At 48.9% G+C, this 17040-nt stretch overlaps 1 protein-coding gene across 1 annotated transcript; it reads left to right on the top strand.

Moving 5' to 3' along the window:
- Positions 1-285: 285 nt before the first annotated feature.
- On the top strand, positions 286-11383 carry LOC132574829 (prostate stem cell antigen-like). Its single transcript, XM_060243059.1, has 3 exons — positions 286-337; positions 8050-8157; positions 11172-11383. The coding sequence occupies exons 1-3, from the start codon at positions 286-288 to the stop codon at positions 11381-11383; spliced, it is 372 nt and encodes a 123-aa protein (XP_060099042.1).
- The last annotated feature ends 5657 nt before the right edge of the window (positions 11384-17040 follow it).

Raw genomic sequence — 17040 nt, 5'->3', positions numbered from 1 at the left:
TGTTATTTGAGCATGTGTGGTATTTTTTTTGGGGGGGGGTGTTCATTTTTTTCCCCCAGGCAGTCACTGAAAATACTAGACGGTCGAGGTTACTACCAGACAACGGGCAATCTTTGGAGGGGCCTTTATTTCTCACAGTGTCGTTGGTCTAAGCTGAAGAATCCACCAGCCCCATATGGTGGGGGGACCCCCAGATCTCACGCGGCCAAGGAGTTCCTTCGTAGAGCACGTAACGCAAGCCAGCAGAAGAAGGATGTCCCAACTCCTGGGTGACGCTGGCCAGCGATGACGCCTCTGCTAATTTTCATGTTGGTGGGAAGTCTCTTTGTGCAGCCAGGTAAATCTTTCCCACAAACTCTATCTTGCATTATTTGTACAGTGACACTTAATGTGACATGGCACTTCACACAGTCTCAGCCCGACCTACCTCGCAGGGCTGTTGCATAGCTAAAAGGGAGGGAGAGGATGGACATCAATGGCGTTGTCTCGTTGATGATGATGATTATGATGATGATATTGGATTTATACCCCACCCTATACTTTGAATCTCAGAGTCTCAGAGCGGCTCACAATCTCCTTTAACTTCCTCCCCCACAACAGACACCTTGTGAGGTGGGTGGGGCTGAGAGGGCGGTGGGTGGGGCTGAGAGAGCTCTCCCAGAAGCTGCCCTTTCAAGGACAGAGACTCAGAGCAGCCTACAATTTCCTATATCTTCTCCCCCCACAACAGACACCCTGTGAGGTGGGTGGGGCTGTGAGGACTCTCCCAGAAGCTGCCCTTTCAAGGACAGAGACTCAGAGCGGCCTACAATCTCCTATAACTTATCTCCCCACAACAGACACCCTGTGAGGTGGGTGGGGCTGAGAGGGCTCTCACAGCAGCTGCCCTTTCAAGGACAGAGACTCAGAGCGGCCTACAATCTCCTATATCTTCTCCCCCCAGAACAGACACCCTGTGAGGTGGGTGGGGCTGAGAGAGCTCTGCCAGAAGCTGCCCTTTCAAGGACAAAGACTCAGAGCGGCCTACAATCTCCTATATCTTCTCTCCCCACAACAGACACCCTGTGAGGTGGGTGGGGCTGAGAGAGCTCTCCCAGAAGCTGCCCTTTCAAGGACAGAGACTCAGAGCGGCCTACAATCTCCTATATCTTCTCCCCCCAGAACAGACACCCTGTGAGGTGGGTGGGGCTGTGCGGGCTCTCCCAGAAGCTGCCCTTTCAAGGACAGAGACTGAGTGGCCTACAATCTCCTATATCTTCTCTCCCCACAACAGACACCCTATGAGGTGGGTGGGGCTGAGAGGGCTCTCCCAGCAGCTGCCCTTTCAAGGACAACCTCTGCAAGAGCTATAGGTGACCCAAGGCCATTCCAGCAACTGCAAGTGGCGAAATGTGGAATCAAACCCGGTTCTCCCAGATAAGAGTCTGTGCACTTAACCACTACACCGAACTGATGGAGGGAAGGTGGGATAAAAATGTGAGAGGGAGGTGGAGATAAATAGGGGAGGAAGCGGTCGTTGTTGCCGCTGCACCTCTCAAGAGATGACTGGGGAGGCATGATAGCAAGAGAGATAAAGGAAGCGCCCTTGAAGAAACTTCTGGTCGAGGGTATCTTGTCAACTCCCTGACGATTTTTGGAGAGGGAGACTGGGGAGGGTGGAATCTGGAGATGGAAAAGACCTCAGTAGAATATAATGTGCCAGTCACCCTGCAAAATGGCCATTTTTCTCCAGGGCACACAGCCGCAGGGGGGCTGTGAGCACGGCCAGCTCACCCACTAGGCAAATTAGGTGGTTGCCTAGGGCGCCGGCAGGGCGGGGCGCCAAATTCGGCTTTCCCCCCTCCCCCTAGGCAAACACCTAGTTTGCCTGCTCCCCGGCCTTCTCCATCCTCCCTTCCCCACCCCATGTCAATTTCAATGTCAAAACAGGCTCTAGCGCTGCATTCCCAGCTATCTAAAGGTGCCCCCCCTCCACCACCGATCAGCTAATCAGCGGGTAAAACCGCATCATAAGAACATAAGAACATAAGAGAAGCCATGTTGGATCAGGCCAACGGCCCATCAAGTCCAACACTCTGTGTCACAGAAGAACATAAGAGAAGCCCTGTTGGATCAGGCCAGTGGCCCCTCCAGTCCAACACTCTGTGTCACAGAAGAACATAAGAGAAGCCCTGTTGGATCAGGCCAGTGGCCCCTCCAGTCCAACACTCTGTGTCACATAAGAACATAAGAGAAGCCATGTTGGATCAGGCCAATGGCCTATCCAGTCCAACCCTCTTTGTCACACAGTGGCAAAAAATTTTATATATACACACACACTGTGGCTAATAGCCACTGATGGACCTCCATATTTTGCTCCATATTTTTATCTAAACCCCTGCTCCATATTTTTATCTAAACCCCTGCTCCATATTTTTATCTAAACCCCTCTTGAAGGTGGCTATACTTGTGGCCACCACCACCTCCTGTGGCAGTGAATTCCACATGTTAATCACCCTTTGGGTGAAGAAGTACTTCCTTTTATCCGTTTTAACCTGTCTGCTCAGCAATTTCATCGAATGCCCACAAGTTCTTGTATTGTGAGAAAGGGAGAAAAGTACCTCTTTCTCTACTTTCTCCATCCCATGCATAATCTTGTAAACCTCTATCATGTCACCCCGCAGTTGACGTTTCTCTAAGCTAAAGAGCCCCAAGCGTTTCAACCTTTCTTCATAGGGAAAGTGCTCCAGCCCTTTAATCATTCTAGTTGCCCTTTTCTGGACTTTCTCCAATGCTATAATATCCTTATATAATATATATCCTTATATAATAATATCCAATAATATAATATCCGCATCGTGCGGCCGCGCTCACTGTCTGTCAGGACCAGCGGCCTGAAAGGGCGGCCCCGCTGCTGCTGACTCCTCCCCTCTCCCACTTCCTGGATGGGAGAAGAGTCACCAGCAGCGGGGCCGCCCTTTCAGGGCGCTGGTCCTGACAGACAGTGAGTGCGGCCACACTGTGCAGTTTTACACATCAATTGATTGGCGAGGGGGGCCCGCCTTAAGATAGCCAGGAATGCGGTGCTAGTGCCCCATTCCGACATTGAAATCGAAATGGGGTGGGGAAGGGAGGGGGGAGTCACTGTGAGAGGGACACCAAGGCACCATGGGGCTTCGGGCTGGCACTGTCTGTGAGGGCACTGCCCCCAACTTCCAGTCAGGCGTGGCCTGCTTTTCTCTCTCTTTGTTGACAGAAGGAAACTTCTGAGAAGCAGCAAGCCCCGCAGTGGATGGGAAAGGGCATTTCCCCCCCCCCTTTTTTTTTAAAAGTCCCCCAACTTTTAAAATCCTGGCTACGCCCCTCCCTGCTTCACTGCCTTGGCTAATTATAGAATCCTAGAGTTGGAAGGAACCTCCAAGGTCATCTAGTCCACTCCCCTGCACAATGCAGAAAACACACAAACACCTCCCCCTAAATTCACAGGATCTTCATTGCTGTCAGATGGCCCTCTAGCCTATGTTTAAAAACCTCCAAGGAAGGAGAGCCCACCCCCTCCCGAGGAAGCCTGTTCCAGGAAATTCTAACAGTCAGGAAATTCTTCCTAATGTTGAGCCAGAAACTCTTTTGATTTAATTTCAACCCATTGGTTCTGTTCCTACCTTCTGGGGCCACAGAAAATAATTCCACACCATCCTCTAGATGACAGCCCTTCAAGTACTTGAAGATGGTGTATAAACAATTTTATTAGTAACATATGGTAGCAGAACTATATCTACAACTTATAAAAGCTTAAAGTAAAAGAAAGATCTTTCTACCCCATATCTTACTTTCCCCCCACCCCTCCCTCCGTTACTTGACCCCCGCCAGTGTTTCTTAAAAAAAAAAAACAAGTATTAAAGGTACCCTTAACTATTAAGAAAAAACAAAAAAAACCCCAAAAGTTATATTCTTATTTTAAAAATCTTAATCATCAAAGATTGTCCAATGTCCTTTTATTTTCCACTCTTTTTCTACGTATCTTCTGAATTTCTTCCACTCCAACTTAAAAAGTTCCAAATCATAGTCTCTTAGTTTTCTTGTTAATTTGTCCATTTCACTCCATGACATAACTTTTGTAATCCAATCCCATTTCTCTGGTATTTTTTCTTGCTTCCACAGCTGCGTATACGATGTCCTAGCAGCTGAGAGCAAGTACCATATTAAAGTTCTATCTTCTTTTGGAAATTTTTCCATTTGTAATCCCAGCAGAAAAATCTCTGCCACTTTGTTGAATTCATATAAGTACTTGAAGATGGTGATCATATCACCTCTCAGCCACCTCCTCTCCAGGCTAAACATCCCCAGCTCCTTCAACCTTTCCTCTCCGGACTCCTCACCATCTTCGTCGCCCTCCTCTGGACCCCTTCCAGCTTGTCTAGATCCTTCTTAAATTGTGGTGCCCAAAACTGAACACAATAATCCAGATGAGGTCTTACCAGAGCAGAGTAAAGCGACACCATCAGATCACGTGATCTGGACACTAGACTTCTGTTGATACAGCCCAGAATTGCATTTGCCTTTTTAGCCACCGCATCACACTGTTGACTCATGTTCAAATTATGATCCACTAAGACCCCTAGATCCTTTTCGCACATACTACTGCTAAGACAAGTCTGCCCCATTCTATAATTTCCCTACAGTACAATTTGATGTCTGACCAAGGCACTTCCTTCTTTACGTCTGACGTGCCATGTTATCAAGTCACTGATCATGTTTGACAGCTGATGGGACTTCACGATAGACATCTGTCAAAATCAGGTCAACCCAGAGAAGCCAATATGTCTAAAACACCAGATTCGCTTTTGAGGAGATGAAATCTCATGTCAGCTTAAATGCAGATGTAAAAACTAGCCTCTAAGAACCAGCCATAAAGCCCTATATCAGGGGTGTCAAACATGTGACCTGAGGGGGATGGATCAGGCCCCCGGAGGTCTCCTATAAGGTCCCAAGCAATTGGCTGTCATCTGCTTCCTTCTCCCTCTCTCTTGCTTCTTTCTGCATCACAGCTTGCTTTGCCAGGGTTGCTCAATCGCAGAGGAGCTACAGAGCAAAACCTCTGTTTTCTCCATTGACTGAGGCTCCTCCCTTGGGGAGGAAGGGGGGGGGAGGGAGAACTTGCTTTGCCAGGCTCTCTCAATCGCACACCAGAGCTACTGAGCCATGCCTCTCTTCCTTCTATTGGCTAAGGCTCATCCCGCTCCTGGTCCCCCAGGGAAGGAAGGAAAAAGCCAGAGCTTCCTTTGCCCAGTTCCCTGGATCCCATGGGAGAGATACAAAGAAAGTATCTTTAAGACCAACGAGTGCTAATATTTTAATCTTTAATTGTGTTTGTCTGTGTCCTTTAAAAAGTTTATATCTCCACTACCTGGCATTACATTTTAGGACACACATGGCCCGGCCCGACAAGGTCTCATTTGTGTCAGATCCGGCCCTCATAACAAATGAAATCAAAAGGTGATTAACATGTGGAATTCGCTGCCACAGGAGGTGGTGGCGGCTACAAGCGTAGCCAGCTTCAAGAGGGGGTTAGATAAAAATATGGAGCAGAGGTCCATCAGTGGCTATTAGCCACGGTGTGTATATATGTGTGTGTGTGTATATATATATAATTATAATTATTTTGGCCACTGTGTGACACAGAGTGTTGGACTGGAGGGGCCACTGGCCTGATCCAACATGGCTTCTCTTATGTTCTTATATGACACAGAGTGTTGGACTGGAGGGGCCACTGGCCTGATCCAACATGGCTTCTCTTATGTTCTTATGTGACACAGAGTGTTGGACTGGAGGGGCCACTGGCCTGATCCAACATGGCTTCTCTTATGTTCTTATATGACACAGAGTGTTGGACTGGATGGGCCATTGGCCTGATCCAACATGACTTCTCTTATGTTTTTATGTGACACAGAGTGTTGGACTGGAGGGGCCATTGGCCTGATCCAACATGGCTTCTCTTATGTTCTTATGTGACACGGAGTGTTGGACTGGATGGGCCATTGGCCTGATCCAACATGGCTTCTCTTATGTGACGGAGAGTGTTGGACTGGATGGGCCATTGGCCTGATCCAACATGGCTTCTCTTATGTGACGGAGAGTGTTGGACTGGATGGGCCATTGGCCTGATCCAACGTGGCTTCTCTTAGGTTCTTATGAGATCAACATCCCTGGTAAACTCCTTATGAACCAGCCGGGTTACTCCAACTCTTCCCTTCCTATCCTTCCGATATAATTTATATCCAGGAATCCGAAATACCCACAATGTCTATGTTTTCCCCCAACACTAAGCATTCCAACTCCCCAACTTTACCTCAGACACTTCTAGCATTTGTATATAAACATCTATGATTTCTCAGGCAAGTTAGGGGGAAAGCCGGAAGGAGATGAAATGAGCTCAACTGTCAATATTAAGCAAGTTTGGCTCCCCCTGGTGTAGTGGTGAGGAGCACGGACTCTAATCTAGGAGAACCAGGTTTGATTCCCCACTCCTCCGCATTAGAGTTGCCAAGTCCAATTCAAGAAATATCTGGGGACTTTGGGGGTGGAGCTAGGAGACTTTGGAGGTGGAGCCGGGAGACATTGGAGGTGGAGCCATAAGCAAAGTTGTGACAAGCACAATTGAACTCCATAGAGAGTGCTGGCCATCACGTTTAAAGGAACCGCGCACCTTTTAAATGCCTTCCCCACATTAGAAATAATGAAGGATAGGGGCACCTTCTTTCAGGCCTCATAGAATTGGACCCCCTGGTCCAATCTTTTCGAAACTTGGCGAGCGTTCTGAGGAGAGTCATCGGATGCGATGCTGAAATTTTGGTGCCTCCCTCTCAAACAACAGCCCCATCCAAAGCCCCAGGTACCCCCAGATCAATTCTCCATTAAGCCCTATGGGAATCGATCTCCATAGGGAATAATGGAGTGCCCAGCAGACATTTCACCTCCCCTCTGAAGCGGGGGAGGGCCTGCTCCTACCCGGGGATTGGCGTCTCTACTCACGAGTTGAACTTCCAACTTCTTCAAAGTAACACAGAGCAGCCAAAGGTTCAAGTTTCCCTTTCCTTTGCAAAGGACCTCTGAAGAGATTGTGCAACCAACGGAGGGTCTGGGTTGCTTTCACAGCCACTGGGAGCGGCCATGTTGTTTTCCTGACCCTCCTGCCCCCACTCAGCCTTAAAGACATAGATGCACCATCCCAAGAGGAAGCCTTTCCGAGCGGAGTCGGAAGCCTCTGGAGGTGGAAAGGCATAGGGTGGTTGTGGGGTGGGGGCGGGGCTTGCCCCCGCTGTCAAGTCTGCTTTAATTCTGGTCAAGTCTGTATTCCATCTTTGGTTCAGGAGGAAAGCATCCTGGGTAAAAGCTAATGCTGCTAGCTTGAACTCTCCTTTCCCCCCCTCCTTCCCTTTGTTATGTAGTTTGCTTTGAAATGGGAATATGTGAAAGAGATTGTGGTGCCTTCTCAGGCCGAGCGCCGGGGAAGGAGACGCTCAAGGCCAGAACAGGCCTGAGAACGAAGTTGTAACATCAATGTGTGAATGTGCCCTGCATAGTACCCCCCTCCCTCAAGAATCCCTTTGAAGTGTACCTTATATGATTACATTTTACTGTATGATCCTCAGTCTTTCAATCTCCTTGTAGTCGAGAACAATGATATCAATAAACTAGCTACTTTGTATCAACAAGGTCTCGTTATTGAATCAGCCGACTTGACACCCGCCAACCAGCGAACTGGAAGCGGGAAGGAGCCTGAGGAAGCAGGAGAACCCCCGCTGGGACCTAGGGATTTGCAAGCCTACTCCACATGCAGCTGCTGGGCAACCTTGGGTCCGTCACAGTTGCCTCGGCCCCACCTCCCTCACAGGGTGTCTGTTGTGGGGAGAGAAAGGCAAAGGAGACTGTAAGCTGCTCTGAGACTCTGAGCGTAGAATCCAATCCTTCTTCATCATCATCTATATCTGTGGCCGTCCCCGCATCCTCTGGCAGCGAATGCCACATTTGAATCACCTGCACTCCTGAAAACGCGTCCTTCTCTTGCAGCCGGTTCCCTGAAGTGCTACACGTGTCTGAATCAGATCAACCATGCCAAGTGCCAAGGAGTGATGGTCTGCAACGGAAATGCCTCGGCGTGCAGAACCCACATGCTGAGTGAGTCCTCCTCCGCCCGCCATCTTCTTTGCTCCGTTTGGCAAATCTTGCCACGATAGATCGGTGGGAGTAGAGCAGGGGTGTCGAACGCAGGAGATCTGACATGAATGAGACCTTGTCGGGCTGGGCCATGTGCCTACCTATTTAAAATTAGGTAGCAGAGAGCCCCGTGGCGCAGAGTGTTAAAGCTACAGTACTGCAGCCCTAAGCTCTGCTCACGACCTGAGTTCGATCCCAGCAGAAGTTGGGTTCAGGTAGCCGGCTCCAGGTCGACTCAGCCTTCCATCCTTCCGAGGTCGGTCAAATGAGTCCCCAGCTTCCTGGGGGGGAAGTGTAGATGACTGGGGAAAGCAATGGCAAACCACCCCGTAAAAAGTCTGCCACGAAAACGTTGTGAAATCAACACCACTCCAGAGTTGGAAACGACTGGTGCTTGCACAGGGGACCTTTCCTTTCCTTTCCTTTCCTTTCCTTTCCTTTCCTTTCCTTTCCTTTCCTTTCCTTTCCTTTCCTTTGATTAAGAGAACCCCATGCCGCAGAGTGGTAAAGCTGCAGTACTGCAGTCAGAGCCCTCTGCTCATGACCTGAGTTCGATCCCAGCGGAAGCTGGTTCAGGTAGCCGGCTCGAGGTTGACTCAGCCTTCCATCCTTCCAGGGTCGGTCAAATGAGTCCCCAGCTTGCTGGGTGGAAAGTGTAGACGACTGGGGAAGGCAATGGCAAACCACCCTGTAAAAAGTCTGCCGTGAAAACATTGTGAAAGCAACGTCACCCCAGAGTCGGAAATGACTGGTGCTTGCGCAGGGGACTACCTTACTTTAAGCAGAGATATAAACTTTTTAAAGGACATGGACAAACATGACTAAAAAACCCCAACAACCTTAAAATGAAACATGCTTAAAACATAAGCACTAGTCGGTCTTAAAGGTGCTTTCTTTGTATTTCTCCCAGGGGATCCAGGGAACTAGGCAATGGAAGCTCTGACTCTTTCCCTCCATCCCCAGGGGACCAGGAGGGGGAGGAGCCTCAGCCAATGGAGAAAATCGAGGTTTTGCTCTGTAGCTCCTGTGCGATTGCGCAAGCCTTGCAAAGCAAGGTGAGATGCAGAAAGAAGCAAGAGAGAGGGAGAAGGAAGCAGACAAGAGCCAGTTGCTCAGGGGCCTGATAGAAGCCCTCTGAGGGCCTGATTCGGCCCTTGGGCCGCATGTTTGACACCCCTGATGCAGAGGATGTATGACTTGCTTCCTGATAGCAAAGGCTCAGGCACAGTTCCAGTCACACGCTGTCACCATTTATCCATATTCTATAGCATAGAGAGAGATCAGGATATTACTTTTGTGTGCGTTTCTTTCCAATGAATTCCAAAGGAAGTCCTTCACCCAAAGGGTGATTAACTCGTGGAATTGACTGCCGCAGGAGGAGGCAGCAGCTACAATTTTCAAGAGGGGATTGGATCAACATCTGGAGCAGAGGTCCATCAGTGGCTCTTAGCCACAGCGTGTTGATGGAACTCTCTGTCTCGGGCAGGGGTGCTCTGTATTCTTGATGCTTGCAGGGAGGCACAGTGGGAGGGCTTCTAGTGTCCTGGCCCCACTGATGGACCTCCTAATAGCACCTGGTTTCTTTAGCCACTGTGTCACACAAAGCATTGGACTGGATGGGCCATTGGCCTGATCCAACATGGCTTCTCTTATGTTCTTAGGTTCTTGAGACACAAAGCCCATGAGGTTAAACGAACAAGGAGGTAACATAAGAACATGAGAAGCCATACTGGCTCAGGCCAATGGCCCATCCAGTCCAACATTCTATGTCACACAGTGGCCAAAAAAACCCCCAAGTGCCATAAGGAGGTTCACAAGTGGGGCTAGAAGCCCTTCCACTTTGCCGCACCCTCCCCCCCGCCCCCCAAGCACCAAGAATACAGAGCATCACTGCCCCAGACAGTTCCAACATTATACTGTGGCTAAGAGCCACTGATGGACCTCTGCTCCATATGCTTATCCAATCCCCTCTTGAAGCTGGCTATGCTTTTAGCAGCCACCACATCCTGTGGCAGTGAGTTCCACGTGTTAATCACCCTTTGGGTGAAGAAGTACTTCCTTTTTATCTGTTCTAATCCAACTGCTCAGCAATTTCATTGAATGCCCACAAGTTCTTGTATCGTGAGAAAGAAGAAAAGGACTTCTTTCTCTACTTTCTCCATCCCATGCATAATTTTGTCAACCTCTATCATGTCACCCCGCAGTCGATGTTTCTCCAAGCTAAAGAGCCCCAAGCGTTTTAAACTCTCTTCATAGGGAAAATGCTCCAAATCTTTAATCCAAGGGTGGCCAATGGCAGCTCTCCAGATGTTTTTCGCCTACAACTCCCATCATCCCCAGCCATTGGCCATGCTGGAGACATTGGCCATGTTGGAGACAAAAAACATCTGGAGAGCTACCATTGGCCACCCCTGCATCATTTTAGTTGCCCTTTTCTGGACTTTCTCCATCCCATGCATTATCTTGTAAACCTCTATCATGTCACCCCTCAGTCGACGTTTCTCCAAGCTAAAGAGCCCTAAGCGTTCCAACCTTTCTTCATAGGGAAGGTGTTCTAGCCCTTTAATCATTCTAGTTGCCCTTTTCTGAACTTTCTCCAATGCTATAATCTCCTTTTTGAGGTGCGGCGACCAGAACTGCACACAGTACTCCAAATGAGACCGCACCATCGATGTATACAGGGGCATTATGATACTGGCTGATTTGTTTTCAATTCCCTTCCTAATAATTCCCAGCATGGCGTTGGCCTTTTTTATTGCAATCGCACACTCTCTTGACATCATCAGTGACTTCTCTACCACGACCCCAAGATCTCTCTCTTGGTCAGTCTCTGCCAGTTCACTTTTATTTGTGGTTCAAGGGAGGTGATTGTAAGCCACTTACTCAGAGACTCCTTCAGGTAATGAAGGGTGGGATAGAAGACCAGCTCTTCTCCTTCTTCTGAACCTCACCAGCTTCACCCTCCTCCTTTGCAGGTGTCTTCTTCTTCGACTTCCTCAGCAAAGGGTGCTCGTTGTCTTGCAAGGTGACCTTCACAGACTATATTGTGGCCAAACGGAACGTCTCTTGTTGCAACACTGACCTTTGCAACCGAAGCAGCGCCGGGAGCTTTCGAATGAGCCACGCCAAGGTGACCTGGGCCGCCGGTGCCAGCTTGACCATGGCTTTTCTCAGGGGTGGACCATGAGGGGTGAATCGGAGGGCTGGTCGCTCTCCAACTGAAGGAAATCTAGATTCCGTTCCATTAAAGTAGGGATGCAGATGTCTATCTCACATTGCTAGCCGGCTGCTGGTGCTTGGAGCGCGGGGAAAGAGTTGGGCTCCGTTGCTGAGGCTCCAAACATGGAGGGTCAAAATGCCGTTGGTGTGCCTGAGAAGCGGTCAGTCAGTCAGTCAGTCAAAAATGTATTGTGTATGGCCATTGGCCGTTACAAAACAAAACAGAACCGGAACAACAAAGTTTCCAGTTCCCCAAAAAGGTCAACCTCAAAAAGTTACAGCATTTGATATTACTCTGGAGGGGTCTGGAGACCAAGTCCTATGAAGAAAGGTTGAAGGAACTGGGGATGTTTAGCCTGGAGAGGAGGCGGCTGAGAGGTGATGGGATCACCATCTTCAAGGACTTGAAGGGCTGACCTATAAAGCAGGGGTGGCCAACGGTAGCTCTCGAGATGTTTTTTGCCTACAACTCCCATCAGCCCCAGCCATTGGCCATGCTGGCTGGAGCTGATGGAAGTTGTAGGCGAAAAAACATCTCGAGAGCTACCGTTGGCCAGCCGTGCTATAGCGGATGGTGTGGAATTGTTTTCTGTGGTTCCAGAAGGTAGGAACAGAACCAATGGGTTGAAATTAAATCAGAAGACTTTCCAGCTCAACTTTAGGAGGAACTTATGACCACTGGAGCGGTTCCTCAGTGGAACAGGCTTCCTCGGGAGGTGGTGGGCTCTCCTTCCTTGAAGGTTTTTAAACAGAGGCTAGAGGGCCACCTGGCAGCAATAAATTTAGGGGGAAGTATTTGTGAGTTTCCTGCATTGGGCAGGGGGTTGGACCAGATGATCCTGGAGGTCCCTTCCAACTCTATGATTCTGTGATTCTAATATGCCCTTGGTGTGCCTGAGAAGCCGTCAGTCAGTCAGTCAATCAAAAATTTTATTGTGTATCACTCTTGGCCGTTACAAAACAGAACCCGAACAACAACGTTTCCAATTAGCACCTTAAGAGTTCCCCAGAAAGGCCAACCTCAAGAAGCTGCAGCCTTTGATATTACTCTTGCTCTTATCTTCTTAGCTGCAGGGGCAAACGAAGAGACTCTATAGGACACAGGAGCATCATTGCCAGATAACACAAATATAATCTTTTCAGTGTCTGAATGGGCTTTTAAGGAGGTTGGTACTCCAGACAGAAATTTAATTCTGGGGGCATTGTCAAGTGGACAGGCTAGAATATAATGGGGGAGGTCCTCTATGGTAGGTGAAGCACAAATGCAAAAACCTTGCTCTGTTAGGATGTGGGAATATCGACCAGTAAACAGAGTTGTTTGAAGAAGAAGATACTGGATTTATATCCCGCCCTCCACTCCAAAGAGTCTCAGAGCGGCTCACAATCTCCTTTACCTTCCCCCCCTCCCCACAACAGACACCCTGTGAGGTAGATGAAGATATTGGATTTATATCCCGCCCTCCACTCCGAAGAGTCTCAGAGTGGCTCACAATCTCCTTTACCTTCCTCCCCCACAACAGACACCCTGTGAGGTAGATGAAGATATTGGATTTATATCCCGCCCTCCACTCCGAAGAGTCTCAGAGCGGCTCACAATCTCCTTTACCTTCCTCCCCTACAACAGACACCCTGTGAGGTAGATGAAGATATTGGATTTATATCCCGCCCTCCACTCCGAAGAGTCTCAGAGTGGCTCACAATCTCCTTTACCTTCCTCCCCCACAACAGACACCCTGTGAGGTAGATGAAGATATTGGATTTATATCCCGCCCTCCACTCCGAAGAGTCTCAGAGCGTCTCACAATCTCCTTTACCTTCCTCCCCCCACCCACAACAGACACCCTGTGAGGTACATGAAGATATTGGATTTATATCCCGCCCTCCATTCCGAAGAGTCTCAGAGCGGCTCACAATCTCCTTTACCTTCCTCCCCCACAACAGACACCCTGTGAGGTGGGTGGGGCTGAGAGGGCTCTCACAGCAGCTGCCCTTTCAAGGACAACCTCTGCCAGAGCTATGGCCGATCTCAGGCCCTTCCAGTAGCTCCAAGTGGAAGAGTGGGGAATCAAACGCGGTTCTCCCAGATAAGAGAGCTCTGGCTGATCCAAGGCCATTCCAGCAGCTGCAAGTGGAGGAGTGGGGAATCAAACCCGGTTCTCCCAGATAAGAGAGCTATGACTGACCCAAGGCCATTCCAGCAGCTCCAAGTGGAAGAGTGGGGAATCAAACCCGGTTCTCCCAGATAAGAGAGCTACGGCTGACCCAAGGCAATTCCAGCAGCTGCAAGTGGAGGAGTGGGGAATCAAACCCAGTTCTCCCAGATAAGAGTCCACGCACTTAACCACTGCACCAAACTGGCTCTCAGAGTTTGCAGAGTTTGAAAACAGAGAGCTGTGAAGGATGATGATGATGATGATGATGATGATGATATTGGATTTATATCCCGCCCTCCACTCCGAAGAGTCTCAGAGCGGCTCACAATCTCCTTTACCTTCCTCCCCCACAACAGACACCCTGTGAGGTAGGTGGGGCTGGAGAGGGCTCTCACAGCAGCTGCCCTTTCAAGGACAACCTCTGCCAGAGCTATGGCTGACCCAAGGCCATTCCAGCAGGTGCAAGTGGAGGAGTGGGGAATCAAACCCGGTTCTCCCAGATAAGAGTCCTCACACTTAACCACTACACCAAACTGGCACCAAACTGGATGTTCAGATGTTAAACCTGAAGATATTCACCAGGTAGGGTGATCTCCGGCGATCAGATTTGATTAGTCTGAACCAGGGGGCTACTTTAGATTTTAGGATTAGAGAACGATCTAGCAATGCATCTGAAAAATATATCCAGTCCCTAAATTGTAAATTGCCATTTTGGCCTCCTAGGAATAGAATAATTCTGGATAATGTTGTTGAGGTATCTAGAACGCCTGTGCTCTTTTGATAGTTGAAAATTACATGAATGGTGATTAAGAGAAATATGATGAGAGGATTTACTTTTCCCCAAATGTTTTGTTATTGCTAGATGTACCCATGCTCTTATGGAAGGGAGTCTGAGAAGCAATGTGGCCAATCCTGTTACATGCATGAACGCATGAAGTTGCGTATTGGGGCCAAAAATCCTAACTATAAATACAAGCTGATGGGGTGTGAACTGGCGGAGACTGACCAAGAGAGAGATCTTGGGGTCGTGGTAGATAACTCACTGAAAATGTCAAGACAGAGTGCGACTGCAATAAAAAAGGCCAACGCCATGCTAGGAATTATTAGGAAAGGAATTGAAAACAAACCAGCCAGTATCATCATACCCCTGCATAAATCGATGGTGCGCTCTCATTTGGAATACTGTGTACAATTCTGGTCACCGCACCTCAAAAAGGATATTATAGCATTGGGAAAAGTGCAGAAAAAGGGCAACTAGAGTGATTAAAGGTTTGGAACACTTTCCCTAAGAAGAAAGGTTAAAACGCTTGGGGCTCTTTAGCTTGGAGAAACGTCGACTGCGGGGTGACATGATAGAGGTTTACAGGATTGTGCATGGGAAGGTAGAGAAAGAAGTCGTTTTCATTTTAGACACGCACCAATCCTGCTTTCGCCCAGGTCATGGGACGGAGATAGTGCTGGTCGCCCTGGTGGATGACCTCCAGCGGCGTCTGGATCAAGGCGGCTTGGCAGTGCTGATGCTGTTAGACCTATCGGCTGCATTCGATACGGTCGACCATCGGCTACTGACCCGCCGCCTCGCTGACGCGGGGATCCAAGGGTCGGCCTTGCAATGGCTTTCCTCTTTCCTAGATGGTCAGGGACAAAGGGTGGCGATTGGGGGAGTGTCAAGTCGGCAGATTCAATAACGAGTCGTTGTTGATATAAAATAACTAATATATTGATACTGTTGTTTTCGGCTAGGCTAGTATTGAAAGACTAAAGACCATACAGTAGAATGCAATCATATAAGGTACACTTCAAAGGGATTCTTCAGGGAGGGGGGACTATGCAGGGCACATTCACACATTGATGTTACCAATTTGTTCTCAGGCCTACTTGCGCTTGAGCGTCGTAGGCTCCAGACTCCCTCGGAGTCAGGCCTGAGAAAGTGCAGATAAGGCTTTCACATCTCTCAATTTCAAAGCAATACTACATAACAAAGAGAAGGAGGGGGGTAGGGAGAGTCCGAGCTAGCAGCAATTGAATACAGTTTGGTTTTACCCAGGATGCTCTTTACCTGAACCAAAGTGTTGTTCAACATCTACATGCGGCCTCTTTCCCAGATTGCCCGGAGGTATGGGTTGGGTTGTCACCAATACACTGATGACCCCCAACTCTATCTACTGATGGACGGCCGGCCTGACTGTGTCTCAGAAAATAGAGATCTGGCGCTCCAGGCTGTGGCACGATGGCTCAGGCTGAGTAGGTTGAAGCTGAATCCAGCGAAGACAGGGGTCCTTTGCCTGAGCTGGGGCGGCCTGGGAAGGGAAATCCCCCTACCACCATTTGACGGTGCACCACTGACAATGGCGCACAAGGTCAAGAGCTTGGGGGTGCTGCTGGAGCCCGCTTTGACAATGGAGGCCCAGATAGCTAAATCCGCTTTTTTCCATCTTAGGCGGGTGAGGCAGTTGGCCCCCTTCCTGGACCGCGACGACCTGGCGACAGTGATCCATGCAACGGCCAACTCGAGGTCGGACTACTGTAATGCCCTCTACATGGGGCTGCCCCTGTGCCGAACCCGGAAACTGCAGCTAGTGCAGAACTCAGCGGCCAGGCTGTTATTGGGGCTCCCTAAGTGGGAGCACATACAGCCGGGGCTGCGGGAACTGCACTCGCTGCCAATAGTGTACCGGATTCATTACAAGGTGCTGGTTATTACCTTTAAAGCCCTATATGGTCGAGGACCTGCCCTACCTTAGGGACCGTCTCTTCCCATATATTCCCCAGAGGGTACTCCGATCTGGTTCTCAAAACCTGTTGGTAATCCCCGGGCTGAAGGAGGCCAAACTGAAAGTCACCAGGGAAAGGGCCTTTTCGATCGCTGCCCCCCACTGGTGGAATCAACTGCCAGAGGAAGTGCGGGCCTTGCAGGACCTTGGGCAGTTCCTCAGGGCCTGCAAAACCATCCTCTCCAGCCGGCCTTTAATGAATAATAATAATAATAATAATAATAATAATAATAATAATAATAATAATAATAATAATAATAATAATAATAATTTTATTTTTATATCCCGCCCTCCCCCGCCAAAGGGGGGCTCATGGAGCCACATCGTAGATGGGGTGACCTTCGCACTGAAAAACTGAATAAGACGTGATATCTAGAGCCTAGCCCCAAATGAAACGAAACGTTGATTTTAATTATTGCATGTATAATTTTTATAGAATGTAATTTTTTTTTATAATATGTATTCTTTTAACTATCGTGATGTTTTTGATGTTGTGAGCTGCCCCGACCCTCGCCTTGGCGGGGAGGGCGGGATATAAATCAAATCAAATATTTTTTTTCTCCCTTTCACACAATACAAGAACTCGTGGGCATTCCATGAAATTGCTGAGCAGTCGGGTTAGAACGGATAAAAAGGAAGTCCTTCTTCAGCCAAAGAGTGATTAACACGTGGAATTCACTGCCACAGGAGGTGGCGGC

The sequence above is a fragment of the Heteronotia binoei genome, chromosome 7, assembly GCF_032191835.1.
Source record: "Heteronotia binoei isolate CCM8104 ecotype False Entrance Well chromosome 7, APGP_CSIRO_Hbin_v1, whole genome shotgun sequence".
Taxonomy (NCBI): domain Eukaryota; kingdom Metazoa; phylum Chordata; class Lepidosauria; order Squamata; family Gekkonidae; genus Heteronotia; species Heteronotia binoei.
The sequence above is the reverse complement of the archived record's forward strand: the minus strand, read 5'-3'. Positions and strand labels throughout refer to the sequence as shown.

What these genes read in the sequence shown, in the direction of transcription:
- LOC132574829 (XM_060243059.1), top strand. Translation starts at nt 286, where the DNA reads ATGACGCCTCTGCTAATTTTCATGTTGGTGGGAAGTCTCTTTGTGCAG. An exon ending in AAGTCTCTTTGTGCAGCCAG is followed by an intron (nt 338 to 8,049) that starts GTAAATCTTTCC and finishes CTTCTCTTGCAG; the next exon opens with CCGGTTCCCTGAAGTGCTAC. An exon ending in GTGCAGAACCCACATGCTGA is followed by an intron (nt 8,158 to 11,171) that starts GTGAGTCCTCCT and finishes CCTCCTTTGCAG; the next exon opens with GTGTCTTCTTCTTCGACTTC.